The sequence below is a fragment of the Meleagris gallopavo genome, chromosome 1, assembly GCF_000146605.3.
Source record: "Meleagris gallopavo isolate NT-WF06-2002-E0010 breed Aviagen turkey brand Nicholas breeding stock chromosome 1, Turkey_5.1, whole genome shotgun sequence".
Classification (NCBI taxonomy): domain Eukaryota; kingdom Metazoa; phylum Chordata; class Aves; order Galliformes; family Phasianidae; genus Meleagris; species Meleagris gallopavo.
The window spans coordinates 176,762,323-176,782,485 of record NC_015011.2 but is presented as its reverse complement, the minus strand read 5'-3'; the positions used below and the strand labels follow the sequence as shown (position 1 = coordinate 176,782,485).

The 20,163-nt window shown below is 38.3% G+C and overlaps 1 protein-coding gene across 1 annotated transcript; it reads left to right on the top strand.

The window, feature by feature from the left end:
- The first annotated feature begins 1,012 nt into the window (after positions 1-1,012).
- LOC100539591 (probable ATP-dependent RNA helicase DDX10) lies at positions 1,013-19,437 on the top strand. Its single transcript, XM_031552073.1, has 3 exons — positions 1,013-1,149; positions 3,486-3,647; positions 19,277-19,437. Exons 1-3 carry the CDS (start codon positions 1,030-1,032, stop codon positions 19,355-19,357), a joined length of 363 nt encoding a protein of 120 aa, XP_031407933.1. The 5' UTR covers positions 1,013-1,029; the 3' UTR covers positions 19,358-19,437.
- Positions 19,438-20,163: the final 726 nt, after the last annotated feature.

The following is a 20,163-nucleotide window of genomic DNA, read 5'->3' as shown; positions in this document are numbered from 1 at the left end:
AAAAAAAAAAAAGAAAGAGAGAGAGAGACCTCCTCAGGTTTTGTTTTCTCTCTGGTACTTTAGCTACTTTCTATTTCTTATCAGAAATTTAGACTGGTTTTCAGGAAGTCACTTTGCAGTGCTCCACTATGCAAGAAAGTCTTTGCAGAATGAAGATGGGTTGTGTGTCTTCCCCTAAGCATTCTGCACATATTCCAGTGGAAATATAAAATACTTGCTGCTGTAGCAGCTGTTGTTTCAAATGTCTTCTGTTTGTTGCATCCCTTTAGGTGCCTGAATAGGTATGGCCTTTTGACTTCTTGGCAGAAGAGTTATAGACCAGGAATCTGTGTGTTCTTTGGTTCTGTGCTGTTCTGCTGTACCATCACAGAGATGGATGTTGGAAACTCTTATGAGCCATCTGGGGACCTGACATTACTTTTGTAAAATGCATCGAAAAATAAGTTAATTAAAATAGTCCTCCCACCTTTGCAGACTACTTCCAAAACCTCAGCATTTTTTGTACCTTCCAACCGCACCACACTGCAGACCAGGAGTTACAAAATAGGAAGGTTTCTGCCTTTCATTGATGCAGATGTTACTCAAGTTGCTGTGTTACTTTGATCACTTAGTGACAGGTGAGGTGAAAGTGATCTGATCAGTTGTGACTAACGGCTTCAGTCAGTTATACAGCATTTCTGCTGCGATGAGGCTTGAGCACTGACAACATAAGCTGGTGAATTGTGTCATTGTCCCAGAAAGGTTCATGGGGTTTGGATTCGTCTGGTGTCCGGCTGTGTGTAGGATTTAAAGCTTGCTAAGTTTCTAACAGAATAAATGAGTTCCTCATGAAACAACACGTGCATGGAAAAAGAGGATTCTGAAAAGGGCTGCTAGCTGCTGTTCACTAAGCATCATTCTTGCGTTTGTGCCTTTTGGCAATTACATGTTAATATGTCTAATTGCTCTTAAGAAAGTTCAGAGCATATATTTTGTGATGCCCTCCCACCCATTGAAAGAAAACCCCTAAGACATCGTGTTTATTCTTTTATGCAGAATGCATCAAACTCAAAGATGAAGAAAAAAACAACTAAGACCCAAGAAGCCAAAAAGATATTGAAGAAGAAATTTAAAGTGAACACAAAAATAGTTTTTACTGAAGATGGAGAGGTAAGATAATATGGAATAATTTCATATTGGTGGGTGGGAACTGAATATGTAGTTTCTGTAAAGACAAAAAATGCTTATAGTCTATATATATATGTATGTATATAAAAAATTATTTTCAGAAGTGTGTCATTTTCATTATTGGTTTAAGTTTTGCAAAACTATTCACTTCCTCTGAGGAACAGAGAGAGGTGTTGTTGTATAGTAATGTTGTTTCACAGTTATATGTGTTAAGCTATTTGGAAAAGAACCGTTAGTACATGTACCTGTCTGTACTTTGTTTCTGCATATTGTCTTCAAGGTTGGATGGAATACAGAACTGACCTTTTCCTTATAGAAATGTAATGCTGTTTTCTTATAGGTAATTGCCAAAGCTTCCTTAAGTCTTGAGTTAATGTACAAACCTTAGGAGTCTGTGATATTCTTTCCAACATTCACCGTTTCTAGATTGAAAATATGGTTTAAAAACTCAAGGGAGTACCAAATTTCCTCCTATTGGTGTGGATGTAAAATTGTATCAAAATTTGCCAGTGATATAATTGGATCTTTTCATAGCCCTTGGAAAAATGTGTTGATTTGGTCCAGAAAGGAGTGATTGCGGATTGCTAGTCACTGTTGGGTTTCGTTGTGGTGATAACCTCACAAGGAGATCTTCATAAACTTTTCTAACATTTTATTTTACAGCTTCAAATATGTATATTGTTTTTCCATTTCCAACACTGAGAAAAATGTAGTGGTTTTTTTTGTAATTATTGTTAACTGTAGATCAATTTTAAGTACTTCATTTGTTTTTGTGACCAAATGAAATAATTTCATAGCCATATAAATAATGGCATTAGTCACAATTTAAAAGGCTTTAGAAGTTACTCCACTGACTAGAAATCAGACACTCAGATATTTTTAGATATTCTAAAATAGTTTTCTGTTCTTAAATTACACATGCAAATGCTTCGTGTGTTGGAGGAACAAAGCAGAAAAGATGTAGAGTAAAAATTAGCACAAGAATTATGGTTAGGAAAGTACACAACGAACATGACTTATGTAATGAAACAAACATCGCATCTATGGATGTTTCTCCTTTTTTTTTACTGGGCAGTAAGAAGCTACACTTAGAAGTTTTATTGCTCTGTGTACTTCTCTTTAATAGAAATAAATTTCCTTTAAGAAATGCATCTTCTTAGCAAATACAATCACAAAAACTCAATTTTATGAGTGAAAACAGTAGATTGGGATTGCCGACATCTTGGTGGATAACAGTGCATGTTAGGAAGCCCTAAAGATGCCTTGGCATTTGTTTTTGTTTTTATAAACTATCTGAAAGACATTCTGTATTTTCTGTCGTTTGGTTTATTTTTTAAGAGTTAGTTCTCTAAATTTATTAGGCAAGAATGATTCTTGCACCTCTCGTGCACCTCTCGAGCACGGTATGTGCTCGTATGTCATAGGTGGGGGTGTTTTTTGATGAATATGTAGTTTTTGTTTAGAGTTTCAGATATTCAGATGATGTTGAATTTTGTCACGTCATTCACAAGTGAAACTTTAATCTTAAAAGATTTCCAATCAAGTTTTCATATAACAACCAGTATAAGCCTCCACATCTACTCTCCTCACTTCCCTAAAAATACAGAACTGCAGTTATGATTTCTTATGTACTTTGTGATGTAGTCTTTTCTCATTCTTCTCTCTATTAATATGTTGGAATATTAACTATTTACTTAAAAACATACTATTTAAATTCATTGCTGTTCTGTTCTGCTGCATGTATTTTGGAGAGTCGTTTTTTGAAAGCAAATGTAAATCTCCCAAAATGTACCATTAGGCACAAGTAATGTGTTTTTTTTCCACAAATTTTTGAAAAATAGGAAAAAGTTCAAGTAAATCTATTGGACAGTAATGATGTAATGAGGATTTTCGTTTTCAAATACTTATTTTTAAATGAATGTGATTTTGAGTAAGGTATCTGAGTTTATATTGTACAAAGTTTTGATTTTTTTCTTTGCAAATGATTGGATTTCAGATTGGATATTAGGAACAGTTCCTTCTCAGAAAGAGTGGTGAAGCACTGGCACAGGCTGCCCAGGGAGGAGGTGAAGTCACTGTCCCTGGGGGTGTTCAAACAGTGGCAGAGATGTAGCACTTAGGGACGTGGTTCAGTGGGCAGTATTGGTGGTGGGTGGACAGTTGAACTAGATAATCTTAGAGATCTTTTCCAACCTTAATGATTCTTTGATAATCTTTGTTTAGTCCAGGAAATAATGTATTGGACTACTTAGGACATAAGAACTTTATTGTTAAGAAACATTCCTAACTATTGTTTTTTCTTGTCGTGTATAATTCAGTTAGTGCAGCAATGGCCACCTGTGCAAAAATCCAGTTTGGCAAAAGCAGATGAAGAAGATGATGCCAATGGGATCAACTTAGATAAAGTGAGAGAGATACTGCGGGAAGAAGACAAATTTGACAAAGAAGAATACAGGAAGAAAATTAAGGAAAAACACAGGGTAAGTAAATTCCTTCTTCAGTTGCTGAAGTGCAGAAGTAGATACTTTGATACTGATTGCTCAGGGAGTATACTTAAATATATTACGAAATAGGTGCAGCACAGGTTTATGTAAACACATTGGTATTTCCAGTGTTACATAAGACACAGAAGGACTGTTCTGACATTGTGAATAGCTAATTAACTCAAAGCCTTATACAACAGTTGTTTATAACAATGCATCTTTGATTACAGCTTTAAAATCTGGAAAGAGTTTAGTGGGAGTGTTATTTTATAGTTTTAAGGGTTTGTTTGGAGGGAAGGAGAAGTTTGGTTGTTTTTTTTTCCCCGATACAACTGTACAGGGAGAAGGGGGATTGAAAAAATATGCAGTGTTTCTAGACTACCCTGACTCAACATTCAGTAATGCATTTCAGATAGGCGTAAATGCTAACTTTTTGTGTCATTGTTATGTAGACTATTATTTGGTTGGTTTTGTTTGTTTTTTTTTCCATTATTATGGGTAAATGTGAGATGTGGGACTGTATTTTAGTATTGACTTAATTTATACTCAAGGCTTCTGATTTCCAAAGCATTAAAAGTTGCTGTTTTATTTCCCTGCTTTGCAAATGCCCATCCAGTTTGCCTTTATCTACTAATGATTGATGGTGGATGTTCTGGCCTCAGTTAAGGCTTACATTTGAACAAAACTGTTCAGAGAGCATTTACAGAATCTTCAAGTTACATTTGGGTGCTGAAGTATGCCAGCTGAAGTCAAAGCATACTTCACACATTTAACTTGAAAATCTGCCACTGTAATCCTTTTGAAATCATGAGATCTAGAAAAATCTCACCTCGTTCTTCATTAGTGCAGCATTACATTTAAGAATAGCTGCAAAGAAATAATCTGTTGTCCACAGTAAAGATAAAATTATAGTGAATTTTAAAGGAATTAGAATTCAAAGATGCAGCTTGAAAAACAAGGAGAGACTGATATATGACTTCACAGTCAATCTGCCATTTACTGTCAAATTCATATACTTTGAATGATGCTGTTTTATGTTTGGTGCTAGACGCTAATGATTTAATGCTTCATCAACTGGTCCGTTAGCTCATCTTCGTCTCCATAGCGCCAAGGAGAACAAATAACATTGATCAGATAGTCACTTGCATTTAGAAAAACAATATTTCACCTGTGGAGATGGAGAGAGAGAATGCCTCCTTTTGAAAGCCAGACAAATAAAATGAGCAGAATACGCCGCACCATAAATGTAGAATGGTGGGTTTTTTTGTAATTATGGAAAGTGACAAGTTTCTCAAATGTGCCTTACTACATAAAAGTTTTTCACATTACACTTAGGTATTATTCTTTAGGAAAAGAAATGAAAAGGAAAAAAAAATGGAAAAAAGATGTTATGACAGAAAGAAAAATATTTTTTAAAGAAATCTTCTGATGGAGGGATTGTGAAATGTGTCTTCAGTTTTAAGAGCTGCATTCAAGCATTGCTTGCACATTGAGTTTTTATTTGTGGTTTAACAGTGAGAAGTAAAAAATGTTCCTTATGGTAAACCCTTTGTACATGACATAGCATTCAGTTTCCTGATTGTCATTTAATTTTTAAAGTGATCTAACAAAATGTTTGGTATCCTCAGTTTTTTTACTTTCCCATATTTAAAAAGATGAAATTGAAAGGGGCTGGAAAGCAGATAGACGGAATTCTGAATTCCCTTTGTTAGACTCTCATTTGCTTCCCTGCTATCTCACCACTCTTGTGGTTGAAGATGATCTTCCACCCTCACTTTAGAAAGCATTCAAGTTTGAGATGCCAATTAATTTTAGACAAAAATAATAGAGGTTCTTTAAGGTAAAGTAGCACAGATGGAGTGTACTTTTGTTGCTGTTTTTACAAGATATGCTTTATGTCGGCGTTCCCTGACTGCAAGCTGTTGCTGCTTAGGAAGTAGTTGTAATAGTTGGGAAAATATGTCAAGTCCTGTTGGTGTGTAAGCAGAGGCAAGCAGGGTCTCCCTTCTCTTGGGTCATATTAAGCTAGTCGGGGATCAGAAGAGTCACTCTTCTAGTGTGCCATTAAGGGGCTACATTGTTGTTGTATGGGGCGGATATTATTCAAATTTTTCTGCATAGAAATTGTATAATTGGTTAAACTGACACAGTATGGAGAAGTGCCATGGTATAATTTAGAGATTATAGCTAGATGAGAATATCAGTGTATCTACTTTCAGCCATTGGTTTGTCACTGTTACTTTTTTGGAACTTACTGCACTATCAGTGGGGCATGGATTACATAAAGAGTGCTAGGGAACAGGCAGGGTTTTTTAAGGATGTCTAAGGCTGGATTAAGGAAAACCTCATTATTTGAAATTCAGGCTGCCTGACAATAAAAAGGAATTACATGGCCGCTCTCACTTTACCTACCCAGTAGTGTCTAAAAAGTTCACTTGTCTCATAAAATTTCCCTCCCTAAAAGTTAACATCAGTTAACAGCAGATACTTTGCTGAGTCTGGATCTTTGACGACAATCTCGGTGACCCTAGGGAAGCAGAACTGCATCATGGCTGTGCTGGACAAGCCTGATCAGATGCCTGGTCATTCTCTGAATGTCCTATTAGAAGTTCCATTGTATGCATGTTTTTGGTCTCAGACATGGTGGTGAGCGTGGTTGTTAGGAAGCATGCCATTAGCACTCAAATTTGGATTTGTTTGAATCTTGTTATTGAAGCCACTATCTGCAGCTTTATATACAGTTACCAGAATGAAGATACTGTTAAAATTTGCTGCTATTTTGAGTATATTAACACACCTGTGGTTGATGAGAGGAAAAAAAAAAAGTTTAGCTTTTTAAAAATAGTATATTCTTAATATAAGAATTTGGACCGTAAAGATCAGTTTCTATATGTGGTGTACTGACCTTTAAATGTTTGTTATGTGCAAAAAACTTGTCTGTACCTTGAGTCCCCATTTTGGGTATAACATTAGGAGACATTGTGTTAGACAGCACTTTGGTGGAATAATAGATTTTATTTATGAAACCTGAAGATATAGCATACCTACGTACATATATGAATACTGCTGCCAAAAATGGATTCTTTAATATTAGTATTTTTTATGAGCTGTAGGTTTGATTTCATTATACCTAACCTACTGAATGTGGCCTGAAAACTATATCTTGTTCATGCTAATCCAATAAAAAATAAATAGCATATGTCAAAATATCAAAAATGACAAATCTAGATCAAAGAACCATAGAATAGTTGGAGGGGACCTTCAAGCCCACCCAGTCCCAACCCTGTGCTGTGGGCAGGGCAGCCATCCATCAGCTGAGCTGCCCCACGCCCCATCCAGCCTGGCAGCCCTGCAGCACCTCAGGGATGTGTGTTGGTTTGGATCTCCTCTTAATTCCTTACTTCCTGCTGCTCCTGGGGATTGCTGTAATTTTCTGTTCCGTGTATTTGGCAGTTTCCATTCCATCCTTTAAATCATGTTTTGGAACGTGTTGCATCTATTAAAAGTATTATTTAGGTGGGTGGGAAAAGCTCTAGAGCTCAAATGCATTTTGGTTTTGTATAAAGCAAGTGCAGCAGTCCTTACCCTGGCTGAGTACCTCAGTAATCCAGACATCAAAGGGCCTCTGAAGTGGAATGTCTGCCTCGGCCTTAAAAGGATGGCTGAGAATATCAGCACAGCTTGGGGAGGGCTGTACTAATATTGCTTTGTTTCAACAAGTTTTTTGTGTCCCGCGTGTGCATTCGTGTTTTAATTTAGATTGTGGGTGGACTTACGAAAACATTGCTTTTAACTTTTTAAAAAAGTGTCATTTTATAGGTCTTCCTCCATTGAAAATCCTTCTTTTTGTGGTTTCTTTTGAATAATCTCGATGATGAAAGGTCTTGAGGAAAAAAATGGAACTTCTTAAAATCAAAACTTTCATGAAATAACTTCTTTTATTATTAACTTTTGAGGTGAATATGGCCTGTCAGCTTAATATGAACTTTCCTCGCAAAATCCTTTCTGATGAATAGCAGACCTACTCAGAAAGTATCCACAGGCCATCGCTTTTAAATCCATTTGTGAATGTCATTTAAATGAGCACAGTTTTCAGTATGATCAGAAATACGTTTTGGTGCATTCATGAGATTCTTGGATTAGATGAGATGTGTGTTGCAGTGCCTTAAGGCGTGTGCAAACTTGCAAAGCATCTACGCTATAATTAGGTTTCCTTCAAGAGATTCATATTCTGTTATCCTCTGTTTCCTTTGCAAATGGGGGAAAATTGAAAATGTGATGGGTAAAAATAAATAAAAACCTGAGGTATAATTGTAACGTAATTAATTCTTATTGAAATTTTGGAAGCAGAGTGAATTTTAGCAGTTGACCACAAGGGAAAGGGCAGTAGCACCGATGGGGATGATGTGGAAAGAATTCTGCATTAAGGGAAATCTGATGACAGCACAGAGAGAGGTATGAATTTGAGCTCCTTTTTGAAACGTGTAAAATGTTATCAACAACAATAAAAGGAGAAGTGAATAAAGTATTCAGGAGATGTTTTTGCACTCCATTTTTCAAGTTTTCAACTGAAAAAGCGCTGTTGTTAGGATGAAAACACTGGCAGAGGGGGATTAGTCTTGCTTTTTAATAACATCTCTTTCTTTCAACTGGGTGCTGAAGGAAAAATGAATAGAAGCCTCATTTTTTCCTTCCTTTCTAGCAAGTACAATATGCTATGAACTTGAGATGATCAACACTAGAAGATGGCTAAAAGGCATCATTTCCCTGAGCTGAGTGGTATTGCAAGCAAGCTACGGTCGTCCTTAGGGGCCTGATACCGCAGGAACTGAGTGTAACTTAGGGAAAGGTTTTGATAGGATAGAAACTTGCGGATTCAGGAGTGTGCTTCCCCAGTGAATGTAATGAATGACTTTCTGTTAAAACTCATTTTTGAAGTATTGTGGACTGGTAACGAAACCCAGATGTCATGTGTGATGATGTTGCCTAGAATTTTTTAAAATTGAAAATGAGATATAAGTTTACTTCTTCTTTTTATCATGTAATTAGCCAAATGTTTGGCTGTGAATTTATTTTTAAAAGCAGTAATGCTGGTGGTTTTTTAACTTGCAGGAGAATGATTGCATCAATTAGTTGGGATGTCAACTGGTGTGTGCAGTGATCATCCCTCCACTGTGCATCCCATGTCTTGCTGCACTCCTTCGGGCTTATCTGCTGGCTAATGCTGCAGCCACTGGCTCTACCTCCAGCCCCAGCCCTGTGTGCTGACTGTACATTTCCCAGGTGGAAAAGTTCTCAGGGAGAATTCCTTGTACTTTTCCCCTTTTCTAGCTGACCTTTTGTAGCCCCCTACCAGACTTTGTCTCCTTCTGATTCGCTTTTGCAAATGACTTCTGTTCATGACAGGAAGTTTATGATTTGGATGTGTTTGGTATTGTAGAATCATGTAATGACTTAGGCTGGAAGGGACCTTAAAGTCCACCCAGTCGCAATCCCCTGCCATGGGCAGGGCTGCCACCCACCATCTGAGGCTGCCCAGGGCTCCATCCAACCTAGTAAAGGGAAATACAGATTTGAGGCAGTACAAACCATTCATTATGCTGGAAAATAAAAGAACCCATGAACAATAGTATTTAGAGTGGGAAATCCAATCACTGTGTTAGATCACTAGTTAGAAGAGCGAGTGCATTGTATTTCAAAGGAAGTAATGTTGTTAAGCTCCCCGTTAGGTAAAGCACCAGGATGTCCTTTCTGGTGAACAGTAGTGTGTCAGGTCATGGCGTGGTTGTGTGGTTGGTTTGGTGCTGTGGGGAGATAACACTGCTCTCACCTGTAAGGAGCATGCTGGTGTAGGTGCAGAATATAGAGGGAGGAGGACAGCAGCTGTGAGGAGCTCAAAGAGAAGCATTAGAGATAGAGAGATGTGTAGAAATGAATCAGGAGAGGATTACTTTGTTAGACAGCCTGTCTGAGCACTTCCATTGCTGTTGTATGCTGGTGCTGCTGCTGTTCCATCCTGGGTGCAGAGCTGTTAAGATAAGGAGGCTGGATGCTGCTTGGTGGACTGACAGCCATCCTTGGCAAGTCTGAGCACCAGAATCTGTTTGGTCTCACTGTGCTCATTGCTTGTGTTTTCCTTTTTTTTTTCTTTCCGCTTTGAAAACTGGATGGGCTGCACTTAAAACTGAAGTACCGTGTGATTTTTACTAATTCTCCTGCAAAATCAAAGTTTCTGGCCCCATCTTGCTGAAGTGACAAAGCAGGAACTGAAATAACGGAGTAACAGGTTTGTGTACGCCCTGATGAGGTGTGTGCCAGTGCCACTCACAGGAGGGAGAGCCAGAATGGGCACCTGCAGAGTGGAGGAGAAAGTGAGGCTTCAACTGGCTTCACTTGTGTGTGTTCTGAGTCTGACTCAGACTGCAGTTTGCACACAACAAGGAATCTTACTGTACTGCCTCTGTATATTAATTAGCTGAATTTAATATCTCTTTCTCTTTGGAAACCTATTTGTTAGAAGCAATCTGTATGTATATATTTGTATACATTTGTTAAGGGTATGTATGTTCAAACCAGATGGCCTGTTGAAAGTACTTAACATCTTGTTAAGAAAATGTCTGTCTTGAAAACGTTTGGTTTGCTCAGATGTTAGATGAGAAAGGAATCATTTTCGTTTCTTTCAACCAGTGTCATGTATTGGCTTTGTTCTAACAGTGCCCTTTAAGGGTCAATTTCTGCCAGTTATTATTATTATTTTCTTTAAATGAGGATGCATTCTGTATTTACCTCTAAGTCCTTCTCCACTGCTTGCTTAATGTTTAAGATTGCCATTATGCTGTCTTTCACATGCTTTTGTTGCCACGCTTTCACACTTTTCCTATGCTGTCTTAAACAGTTCATTCTATACTTGTGTTTCATTTTCCCTGCCTCATAAATAAGCATCAGTTGTACAGATGAGGTTTTTACATTGTTACCTTTGTTGTTTAAAGAGATTATTTAATAGATATCTAAACCCAAATGTAAACCGATCAAAATAAAAATCAATCACCAAAGGCATAAAAAAGCTTTTCCTCTTTTCCCTGAAGGTATTTAAATTTGTGTATTCAGCAGTGACCAATTTTGTACACTACATAATATTTTTTTTTATCCTTGGCTGAAAATAATACTCAACATCTGTTATGTTCAGTTTTATCTTTCAGCTGGGAGTGTTGTTTTGGTGGTTGGGCCACTGTTTGCATGTAGATGATTTCCTAATCTCTATTACTAAACAAATATTAAAGCACATTTAAATATGCAGTTAAAAAGAAAAATAAAATGTAGCAATGGCCAAACAACTGACTGCTGAAATAAAATTTTCTAATTCTGTGTGTATTCTGCTCTCCCTCACTCTGTTTATTTTTAACTTATTAAAATAATAAATAGTTCTCACTGATTTCTAGTTTTTATTCTATCCACCTATGCAGAGCAAAACCGCTGTGGAAGAGGACATGATTTGTTTGTGTTGGCTCGTGTGCATGCTGATTGTGTATAGAAGATTAATCTTGCTGTGCGGGCTGCTGGTGTGTTTATTAGAGCAGGATTTTCAGATCCCAAGTTGCTTGCAAGCTGAGCAGTTAAAAAAAAACAAACAACTTTTGCATGTAAGTAGCACAGAGCTGGTGTGAACTCTTCTGAGAGAAACAAATGTGGGATACCATGGTGAGATATACAAAGTCGCATTTCAGAGCACATCTGTGCTTTAAAATCTGGGCAGAAACCAGCTTTTGGATAGGATGATGCCAGTATGTAAGAGATGCTGTGAAATTCTGAGCAGCTGTTTGTACATTTTCTGTAGCACATTTGACTCTGAGTCTCTAAAATAACTCCTACTAAAGTAACAGCTGATAGTAAATACTAAAAAATGAAATCTGGTACTGCTATCAACCAGCAAAGCTTTATTAGCAAATGCAGCTAGAGTTTTTTAGTCTGCAGAGTGACATTGCTCTGAATCTCAGCCATTTCTGGAAGCTGTTGTGCTGGACACCGTGACCTCAGCTGTTAGAGTTAATAGATCAGTAGCTCTGAAGTGTAGCATCAGTAGGTAAAGAATCAGTTGTTTTAAGTGCAGTGTTAAAATTTTTGATCAAAACCTGCAGTTGATGAGCATTTAATTTTATTTTTTTTTAAGTTGAACAAACATACATTATATTATTATAATTACTATTCTTTTCTTTTTTTCTTCCTTTTCTGACTTAGTGAATATTTTTTATCTCAGCCCACAACTTCTATTTTTTCCCCATTGTCTCTCCCCCTGGCAAAGGGCAGTGGGCAATGAGCAGATAGCTGTGCAGTGCTGAGCTGCCAGCCAGGTTAAACTGCAGTGGTATGAAACAGGGTGCACTGGTTGTCTTGAGTGAAGCTGTTGCATGCCTGCAGCTAAGCAAGCAGAAAAGGTCAGTAAGGCTGGTAAAACTGCTGTACACCACCAAAACCAGGAGTTCGTTTCTTGTAAATCTGAGTATGAACATTGCAGAAATTCTTTCTATACATGAACAACAATCCCTATAGATTAAATGTTGCAGACGAACCCCTTGACAAATTAAATTGAACTTTCAATTAACTGTAGGAAGAAGAGGGTCAAAAAAGAAGGGGCTCTCTGGGTGGAAAAAAACCTGTAAGCTTTCAGAATTGCAGGAATTTTCTTTAAATATCTATCAAATATACATATATATCAAATATCTTTATATATCAAATATCTCGGCTGGTACGCTGTGTTTATGTGAATCTTTCACTTATTCTGAGCTTCACCAAACAGAGAGGGCTGCTATTAGTCAATAATTTTTTCACCTCAACCTGAAAACGTGGAACATGAGAGTTTTTCCTTTTAGTAAGTGTTGTTAGTATCTTGAGGGGTAAGTAAAAAGGGCACGAGTGTTTGTTTTAAAATCCAGTAGTGGGAGAGGAAACAGGAGTGTGAAGTGAGTGACAGAGTTCAGCATGTAGCTTTTCTGTATGTTAGAACTAGAAGCAAAGTGAGCTGTGGCTTTGCCTCCTTGTTAGGACAGAGCCGGTTCCTTTGCCCCTTTGAATGCAGAACAGGTGGAAGGGTTCACTGATGGTAACTCTTGTTTAGTTGAAAGCCAGATGCTGATGTCAGACTATGTGATGATGACTAACGCTTTTCATTCTTGTGATCACTGAAATTACTGACTGTCCTCATTAGCTAGATGTGTAACTGTGGGGAAAACTGATTATTTGCAGGAAAATTTTAAAAGCTGATCAGGAAGGTCTCTGAGCTGTGTAACACTATTTACGTTGGTTTCAATTGGATCTTGAAACAGCAGGAGAATTCTGGAAGATATTGAGAACTACCATGCAGGTACTTTTAAGGATAATAAATTAGTGATTTAGCCTGCAAGAAGTCCACAGGAGGCTAATAGAATGACTGGCTTAAGGCTCCTTACTAAAGAGTGAAATTAAAAGAGTATCAGTAACTAGTGGGGCTTTGTGGAAAGTAAGTGTAGTGAAATGTGTGTTTATATGTGATTTTATCAGAACAGAATTTGTTTTGGTAAATAAATCTAACAAATATATTGACATTTCCACAAGCTATTCACTTGAGCATTTTGATTAATAAGTTAAATAAAAAAATGCAATTAATGCAGCACAAATTAAATAGACCAAAATTTCAGCAGTTGGAACTTCACAAACCAGTGGCTTCTGATTCTCAGTGTACTGTTTCAAGAATTTTTTTTAGTAAAGTGCAGGAAGGCTTTCTTGCTAAGTTGGGCTCAAGCAGAGAAAACTGTGTTTTAAAATAGGTTTGCAAACATGTTTATAGGAATCATAGAATGGCCTGAATTGAAAAGGACCACAATGATCATCTAGTCTCAACCCCCTGTTACATGCAGGGTCATCAACCACCAGACCAAAGCCACATCCAGCCTGGCCTTGAGTGCCTCCAGGGATGGGGCATCCACAACCTCCTTGGGCAAATAAGAATAAGAACTTTGGAATGTAATGTGAGGGCTGTGAGTTCCTCCATCAGAGATGGATGCCTTAAGAAACAAAGATATGGGTGGTGTTCTGGTTGCCCAGGTCAGTGTGAACTATTGCAGTGGGATTTTGCTGGCATGATCTGAAGGACTAATGGAATCATTGAATGTACAAACAGAAGTGAGAAATGTGGTTAGAAAGATAGTAGGATCTCATATAAATGCCTGTTCATGGAATATTTGGGAAAATAGACGTAAATACTGGGAGGCATCTGGAGTTGCTTTTGTTTACCTTAGAAAAGAAAACGGAGTTGGTATGATCAGGATGTACGTACATCGAGACCTGAACACGAGCTCCTTCTACCAGTCAAGAGATGAAGGGGCTAAAAATCGAATATAAGTAGTTCAGTTTGGTAACAGCAGTTTCACTGAAATGTTTTTAAATCTAGAGTTCTTTCTAAACCAGGATAGGAATGTTATAGTAAAAGGTGATACAGTCCTACAGCCTGTGCTGTGGTAGCCAGGTGCATTGATCCTATCTCCTCTCCTGCTTTCTTTTTTGTACTTCTCATTCCAGCCTCTGCACCTTTAAGATCTTTTTGTCTTTACTGTTCTTTAGAGACATACGTATATTGTGCTGTCTGGCATATTTCTCTTCTGTGGCATTATGTCAATCTTCTGCTTTCATAGCTGTCTTTGCAGTGCTCTTTGTAAATCCCTTGAGCAGGAATTTCAACTGTATTGGCTTAAGCCTATGGCTGTAGTTAAGACACTATCTAAAATTTTCTGTTCTACTCAATTTAAAAACAGCTTTATCCTGCACTGTAATATCTAGTAGGTTATTTTCTAGCTCTGTATTCTCTTTCACTTTTTTGAAAGTAAAGTTTGAAAAGGATCACTGTTTTAGCAGAAAAGTAAGAGACTAATGGTGACCCGAGTGAACAAAGACTGCCCAACTAAAGCACTTAGAAAAAGGAATTGAGAGAAAGTGGAAAACCTCAGTAAAATCATTAGAAAGGTATAAGTAAAAATGGTCAGAAATGAATACAAATTTGACATGGAAGGGAATCATGTAGACTCCCTCTGGATCATGGTAACATCCTGTCTAATTCCCTTTTGTCTCTTCTGAAGTCTGCATTATGAAAAAACGTTCACTGAATGTTTCCAACTTTTTCCCCTTCTTTTCTCTTTCATAAAGATACCTAGCTCATATTTGAAAGGAAAAGCATTTACTGCTGTCTTTCATACTGCTGGAATTCAGGAGGAACCAGATCTTCATTCTCTGTGCTTCTGTATATTCAAACAGAGCCGTTTTCATCCCAGTGGAGTCATTTCATCTCTTTCTTTTTTAACCTTGGCCATTTACCAATCTGGGCGCTGTCGCATTCTGCTGCCTGTTCTTGTTTTAATTAGGTTGGCAGAGGTGATTGAGTGTAATTTGTATACAGTAAGTTGGTAGTAAAAGTTGCTGGGTTTTAATGGTAAAGGTTTGGGATATTTGGAAGATGTTCTTAAAATCTAGAATCAGGACTTACACATATTGACTAATAAATGGTAAATTGGTTTGTAAATGTGGTAATAGTCCCTGGAAAATATGAGTATGTAAAAGATCCTTATATTAATATCCGAATAGCTGGATGGAAACTGACTTTTTGTTTTGTTACAAAAATGGTTAATTTTGGTTCTACTCATTGCAGTGCTTTCAGACTCGGGTAAACATACATCAGTAAATTGGTCATATAATGATAGCAAGCTTGAATATTTGTATATTTTTATAGATGTCAAATCACTTCTGGAAGATGACTTGAACAATTGCTATCCCGTTGTTCTACAAACACGTAGTCTAAACTTCAGAGCAGTTAGTGACTAGCACCAAACTACTGGATGAAACAGTTCCTCAAATACTGTTTTTTAGTATATATCCTAAGCCTGATTAGGATATATAAATATATATAAAATTTCTGGCACATTAATTATGTGTAAGACCAAAGTGAATCAGTCCTCAGCACCTCCATTTTGAGGTCTTGGAAAACAAGATTCTTTTTTCAACATAAGTCTGCAATGCTCGGTTCATCTGTTTTGGCCGCTGAGGGCTGAGAGATGGACTGGGCTTGTGCTTGGAGTGCTCAGGTCTGGTTAGTTGCCGAATAGACTAACTGTGTCCATAGCAGATGGCATCTGGTCCCAGTGGCTTCTTTTGGCCCATGTGATACTGTTGTGGCTTTAAATAAAAATATTGACTGTTTTTTCATGTTCTGAAACAGCTGAAACAATGAGAGCTGTGTTACGTTTGACTACAGTGAAGTCTTTTTTTTTTGTTTTGTTTTATACCATGTGCTGAATGCAGTGGCAGGTAGGTTTGGATGGATTGAGGTTTTGGTGTACAAAGGTGTCAGCACTGGAGAACTGTGTAAGGCAGAGATACACAAACCTCATTCAGTTTTTTCACTGCCTGCTTCTGGGGATGAACTTTTGATCTGTTCAGTTTTAATTTAGAGAAGAGAGGTTGATTTACACAGACTTTGGGAGTGCTTCAGTAGTTTGGGCAATTGGAAAAAAACAAAATGGCATGTACCACAAAGATGTCTCAATAGAAATTGAATTCAGACACCAATTTTGAAAAGCTTGGCAGTTTTGTTCTGCCTTTCTCAGCACTACACGTGAACCATACTACTTTCCCAAGCAGTTTTGGGTAGTACCTTCCTGTATGCTTTGGTAAAACTAGTGGTAGTGTTGGAAAATTGAAATTGACTTGGCACTGGTATTATATGGCAGAGTAAGCCTTTATCCATCCTGAGCAGAAGTGACTGCAGCAGAAATATATGCCAGAGCCTCAAGAGCACCAAAGGGAAGGTCTCTTGGGAACTAATAGTGCAGCATTAAAGCACAGGAAAAGAGGATGTGTGCTGACCAAAAGAAACACGGGCCAGAGAGAGCTGAGTGTTCTGCGTCAGTGTCCTTTACCATGCATGGTCTCTGGGCAGTTGTAGCTTCAATACGGGTGTAATCAGCTAGCAGTGACAGTGGCATCTGTGCTCCTGACCAGATCACCTTACTCATTAATTTTATGCTGTGTGCTCTTTCATTGCAATGATAGAGCACCAGAACTGCTGGAGCTTTCTCATCATACCCAAGAGTGATCTGAAATGTGGTTTCATGCTATAACATGGTTTTCGGCCTTTTCTGGGCCGACGTGTTGACCCAGAGCTGATATTAAAGGAGTATCCTGTTTTATGCGGACTTACATGCTGGTGCTAGGAACAGCTTACGTTGCTCAAAGAAACAGAGAGAGATGCATCACATAAGCTTTTTTATGCTTGTGTAAAAAAATTTGAATAACCAATTTTGTTGACGTTGCTGAGAGTTTATGGTCTTGTGCTATGCCAAGGGTGGTTCAAGTTGGATATAAGGAAACATTTCTTCTCAGAAAGAGTGGTGAGGTATTGGAACAGACTGCCCAGGGAGGTGGTGGAGTCACCATCCCTGGAGGTGTTGAAGAAGCATGTGGAAGTGACACTGAGGGACGTGGTTAGAGAGCATGGTGGGGTGGGTTGATTTTGGACTAACTGGTCTTTTTCAACCTTAATGATTCTATGACAAATGAAAAATAGAATCATAGAATCACAAGGTTGGAAAAAACCTATAAGATCATCTAGTCCAACTGTCTTCTCATTATTACTGCTACCACAAGCAGTAAACCGTATCTCTCAGCTCCTCATGCCTCTTGAACACTTCCAGGGACGGTGACTCCATGACCTTTCTGGGCAGGCCATTCCAATACCTGACCACTCTCTGAGAGAAAATGTTTTTCCTCATGTCTAACCTAAACCTCCTCTGGTACAACTTGCAGCCATCTCCTCGGGTCCTGTCCGTTGCCTGGGAGAAGAGGCCAAACCCCTCTTCATCCCAACCTCTCTTCAGGAAGTTGTAGAGTGCAATGAGGTCTCCCCGAAGCCTCCTCTTCTCCAGACTAAACAATCCCAACTCCTTCAGTCACTCCTCCTTGTGCTCCAGACCCTTCACCAGTTTCGTTGCCCTTCTCTGGACACGCTCCAGGGCCTCCATGTCTTTTTTGTAGTGAGAGGCCCAAAACTGAACACAATACTTGATGTGCGTCCTCACCAGTGCTGAGTAGAGGGGGATGATCACCTCCCTGCTCCTGCTGGCCACAGTACTTCTAATGCAGGCCAGGATGCCATTGGCCCTCTTGGCCACCTGGGCACACTGTCGGCTCATGTTCAGCCACACATCAACCAACATCCCCAGGTCTCTTTCTTCTTCACAATCATCCAGCCACTCATCCCCAAGCCTGTAACGCTACTTGGGGTTATTGCGGCCAAAGTGCAGGACCCGACACTTGGCCTTGTTGAACCTCATCCCATTCATCTCAGCCCAGCTATCCAGCTTATCTAGATCACTCTGTAGGGCCTCCCTACCCTCATGCAGATCCACACCACCTCCCAACTTGGTGTCATCTGCAAACTTACTGAGGGTGCACTCAAAGCCCTCATCTAGGCTGTCAATAAATATATTAAATACGATGGGCCCCAGTACCGACCCCTGGGGGACACCACTCATAACGGGTCGCCAGCTGGACTTAACTCCATTAACCACTACCCGTTGGGCACGGCCCTCTAGCCAGTTCCTTATCCAAAGAAGTGTATATCTGTCCAGACCACGGGCAGCCAGTTTCCCCAGCAGAAGCCTGTGAGAGACCGTGTCAAAGGCTTTGCTGAAGTCTAGGTAGACTACATCAACAGCCCTTCCCTCATCTACCAGACTGGTCACCCAGTCATAGAAGGAGATGAGGTTGGTCTCAGGGAATAGGGATAGGGAATGGTGTCTTTTCCTAACTGATGTAAGTGCCCTTACTTGAATTTCTGTCCTTACCTCATGAAATTGATAATTGAAATGATGTTAAATTGCAAAGACCTGACAGCATATAAAATAATGTTTCAGTTGGTTTAAAAATAAACAAATCCAAGTAACAAAAAGAAGAGAGAAACAGGGTGATCACTGTCAGTTATGTTAAATATTTGGGCTGCTTCAGGATGTTAGAAATCTGGCTGGCAGCTTTGAATGAGTTTTATCATTGCTTTTTACTCATTTGCCTTTGGTGGAGGCAGCTTGATGTTATTCTGGCTTCTGAATTGATGCAATTACTAACAAAAATTCTTCAGTAACATGTACTTAATAATGGAGATAAGAAAGCTATTGAGAATGTGCTATAGCTTTCAGTCTTCAGCAATTCTGAAGTAGGGAAAATTATTATTTTTGCTCATTAAATAGATTGAGTTCTGTGTTAAAACAGTGAGAAATTAGAAAACTTATCTTTTGGTGCAGTTTTTACCTAACATGTTTTATACAGTTAAGTATTTTGATAAAGTTAATACTTGTCTATTTCCTTCAAGAGTAGTGAGTTTCAGTGAATTTGAATCATTTTGATATCGTTTAAGAACAAGAATAGGAAATAATATCTCGATCAGAACTTTTTGTATATAATTTTTCATCAATAATGTTTAGAATCAATTCCACCATTATAATCTGTGTGCACTAAAAATATCTCGGTGTTTCCAATAAAATCTTAAATTATTAGAAGAAAAACAGGCTGGGAATTTTGTTTAAAACTGTGGATTTTCTCATTTGTTTTAGGAGAAAAGGCTGAGAGAGAAAGCAGCGAGGAGAGAAGCCAGGAACAAGAATGCACGGGTAAGGATTTGTGTTTGGTTTTGATCAAGCTAATGCTTGTGCTTTTCAAACTGTTTTTTGATTACTGCGTTTATTTCTTTAATAAACAGTGATTTGGTCAATGACTTTTTACAGGTTTTTTCTCCTTGCTTATCTTTTGTCATTCACCTACTGTGATGTGGTTATAATGACATTATGAAAAGATACTGATTAAGGTTAGAAAATTTGTATGCGTGCATATCTATAAATAACAAAGAAGCCTTTTGAAATTGCAGTTTCTTTATTCTGTATGTCAAGTGAGCTGCCATTTCAGCTGCAGTGCTGACGCCTTTTTTTTTCCCTGTAAATACCTGAACATGTTGGTAACTTGCTGCAGTACTGAAGACAGTAAGGCTTTTGGTGAAGTCACATTTAGACTTGTTTCTGCTGAACCTCTTCTTTAAGGTACAGGTGTTTACACTGTACCTGTTTATTCCTGCCTTTTGTTAGGCCCCAACCCTTTCCTATCCTTATTCGTATATGTATATTATTAATTTCCTCACGGCTCTTCTAGTTTTTCATATTGCATGTTTTGTGATGAACTGAGATTTCATTTAGCTGGAAGGATTTTCTGGACTATGGGCTGAGGAATATACATGGCTTTTCCCATACTGTTTCTCCTGTTCCCTGTGCTACACATGTTCCTATTCCTTCTCAGCAGTTAGCAGAGATCTTACTCCCTTGAGAAAATGGATAATGTTCTGTGTTTTCCATGATGACCATGTGTTGGGAGATATGAGTATAGGAAGATACTTCATACTGTAGTTCTGAAGTAAGTGCAGTTTAGGATGGAAAGCCTAGTTATAGGATTA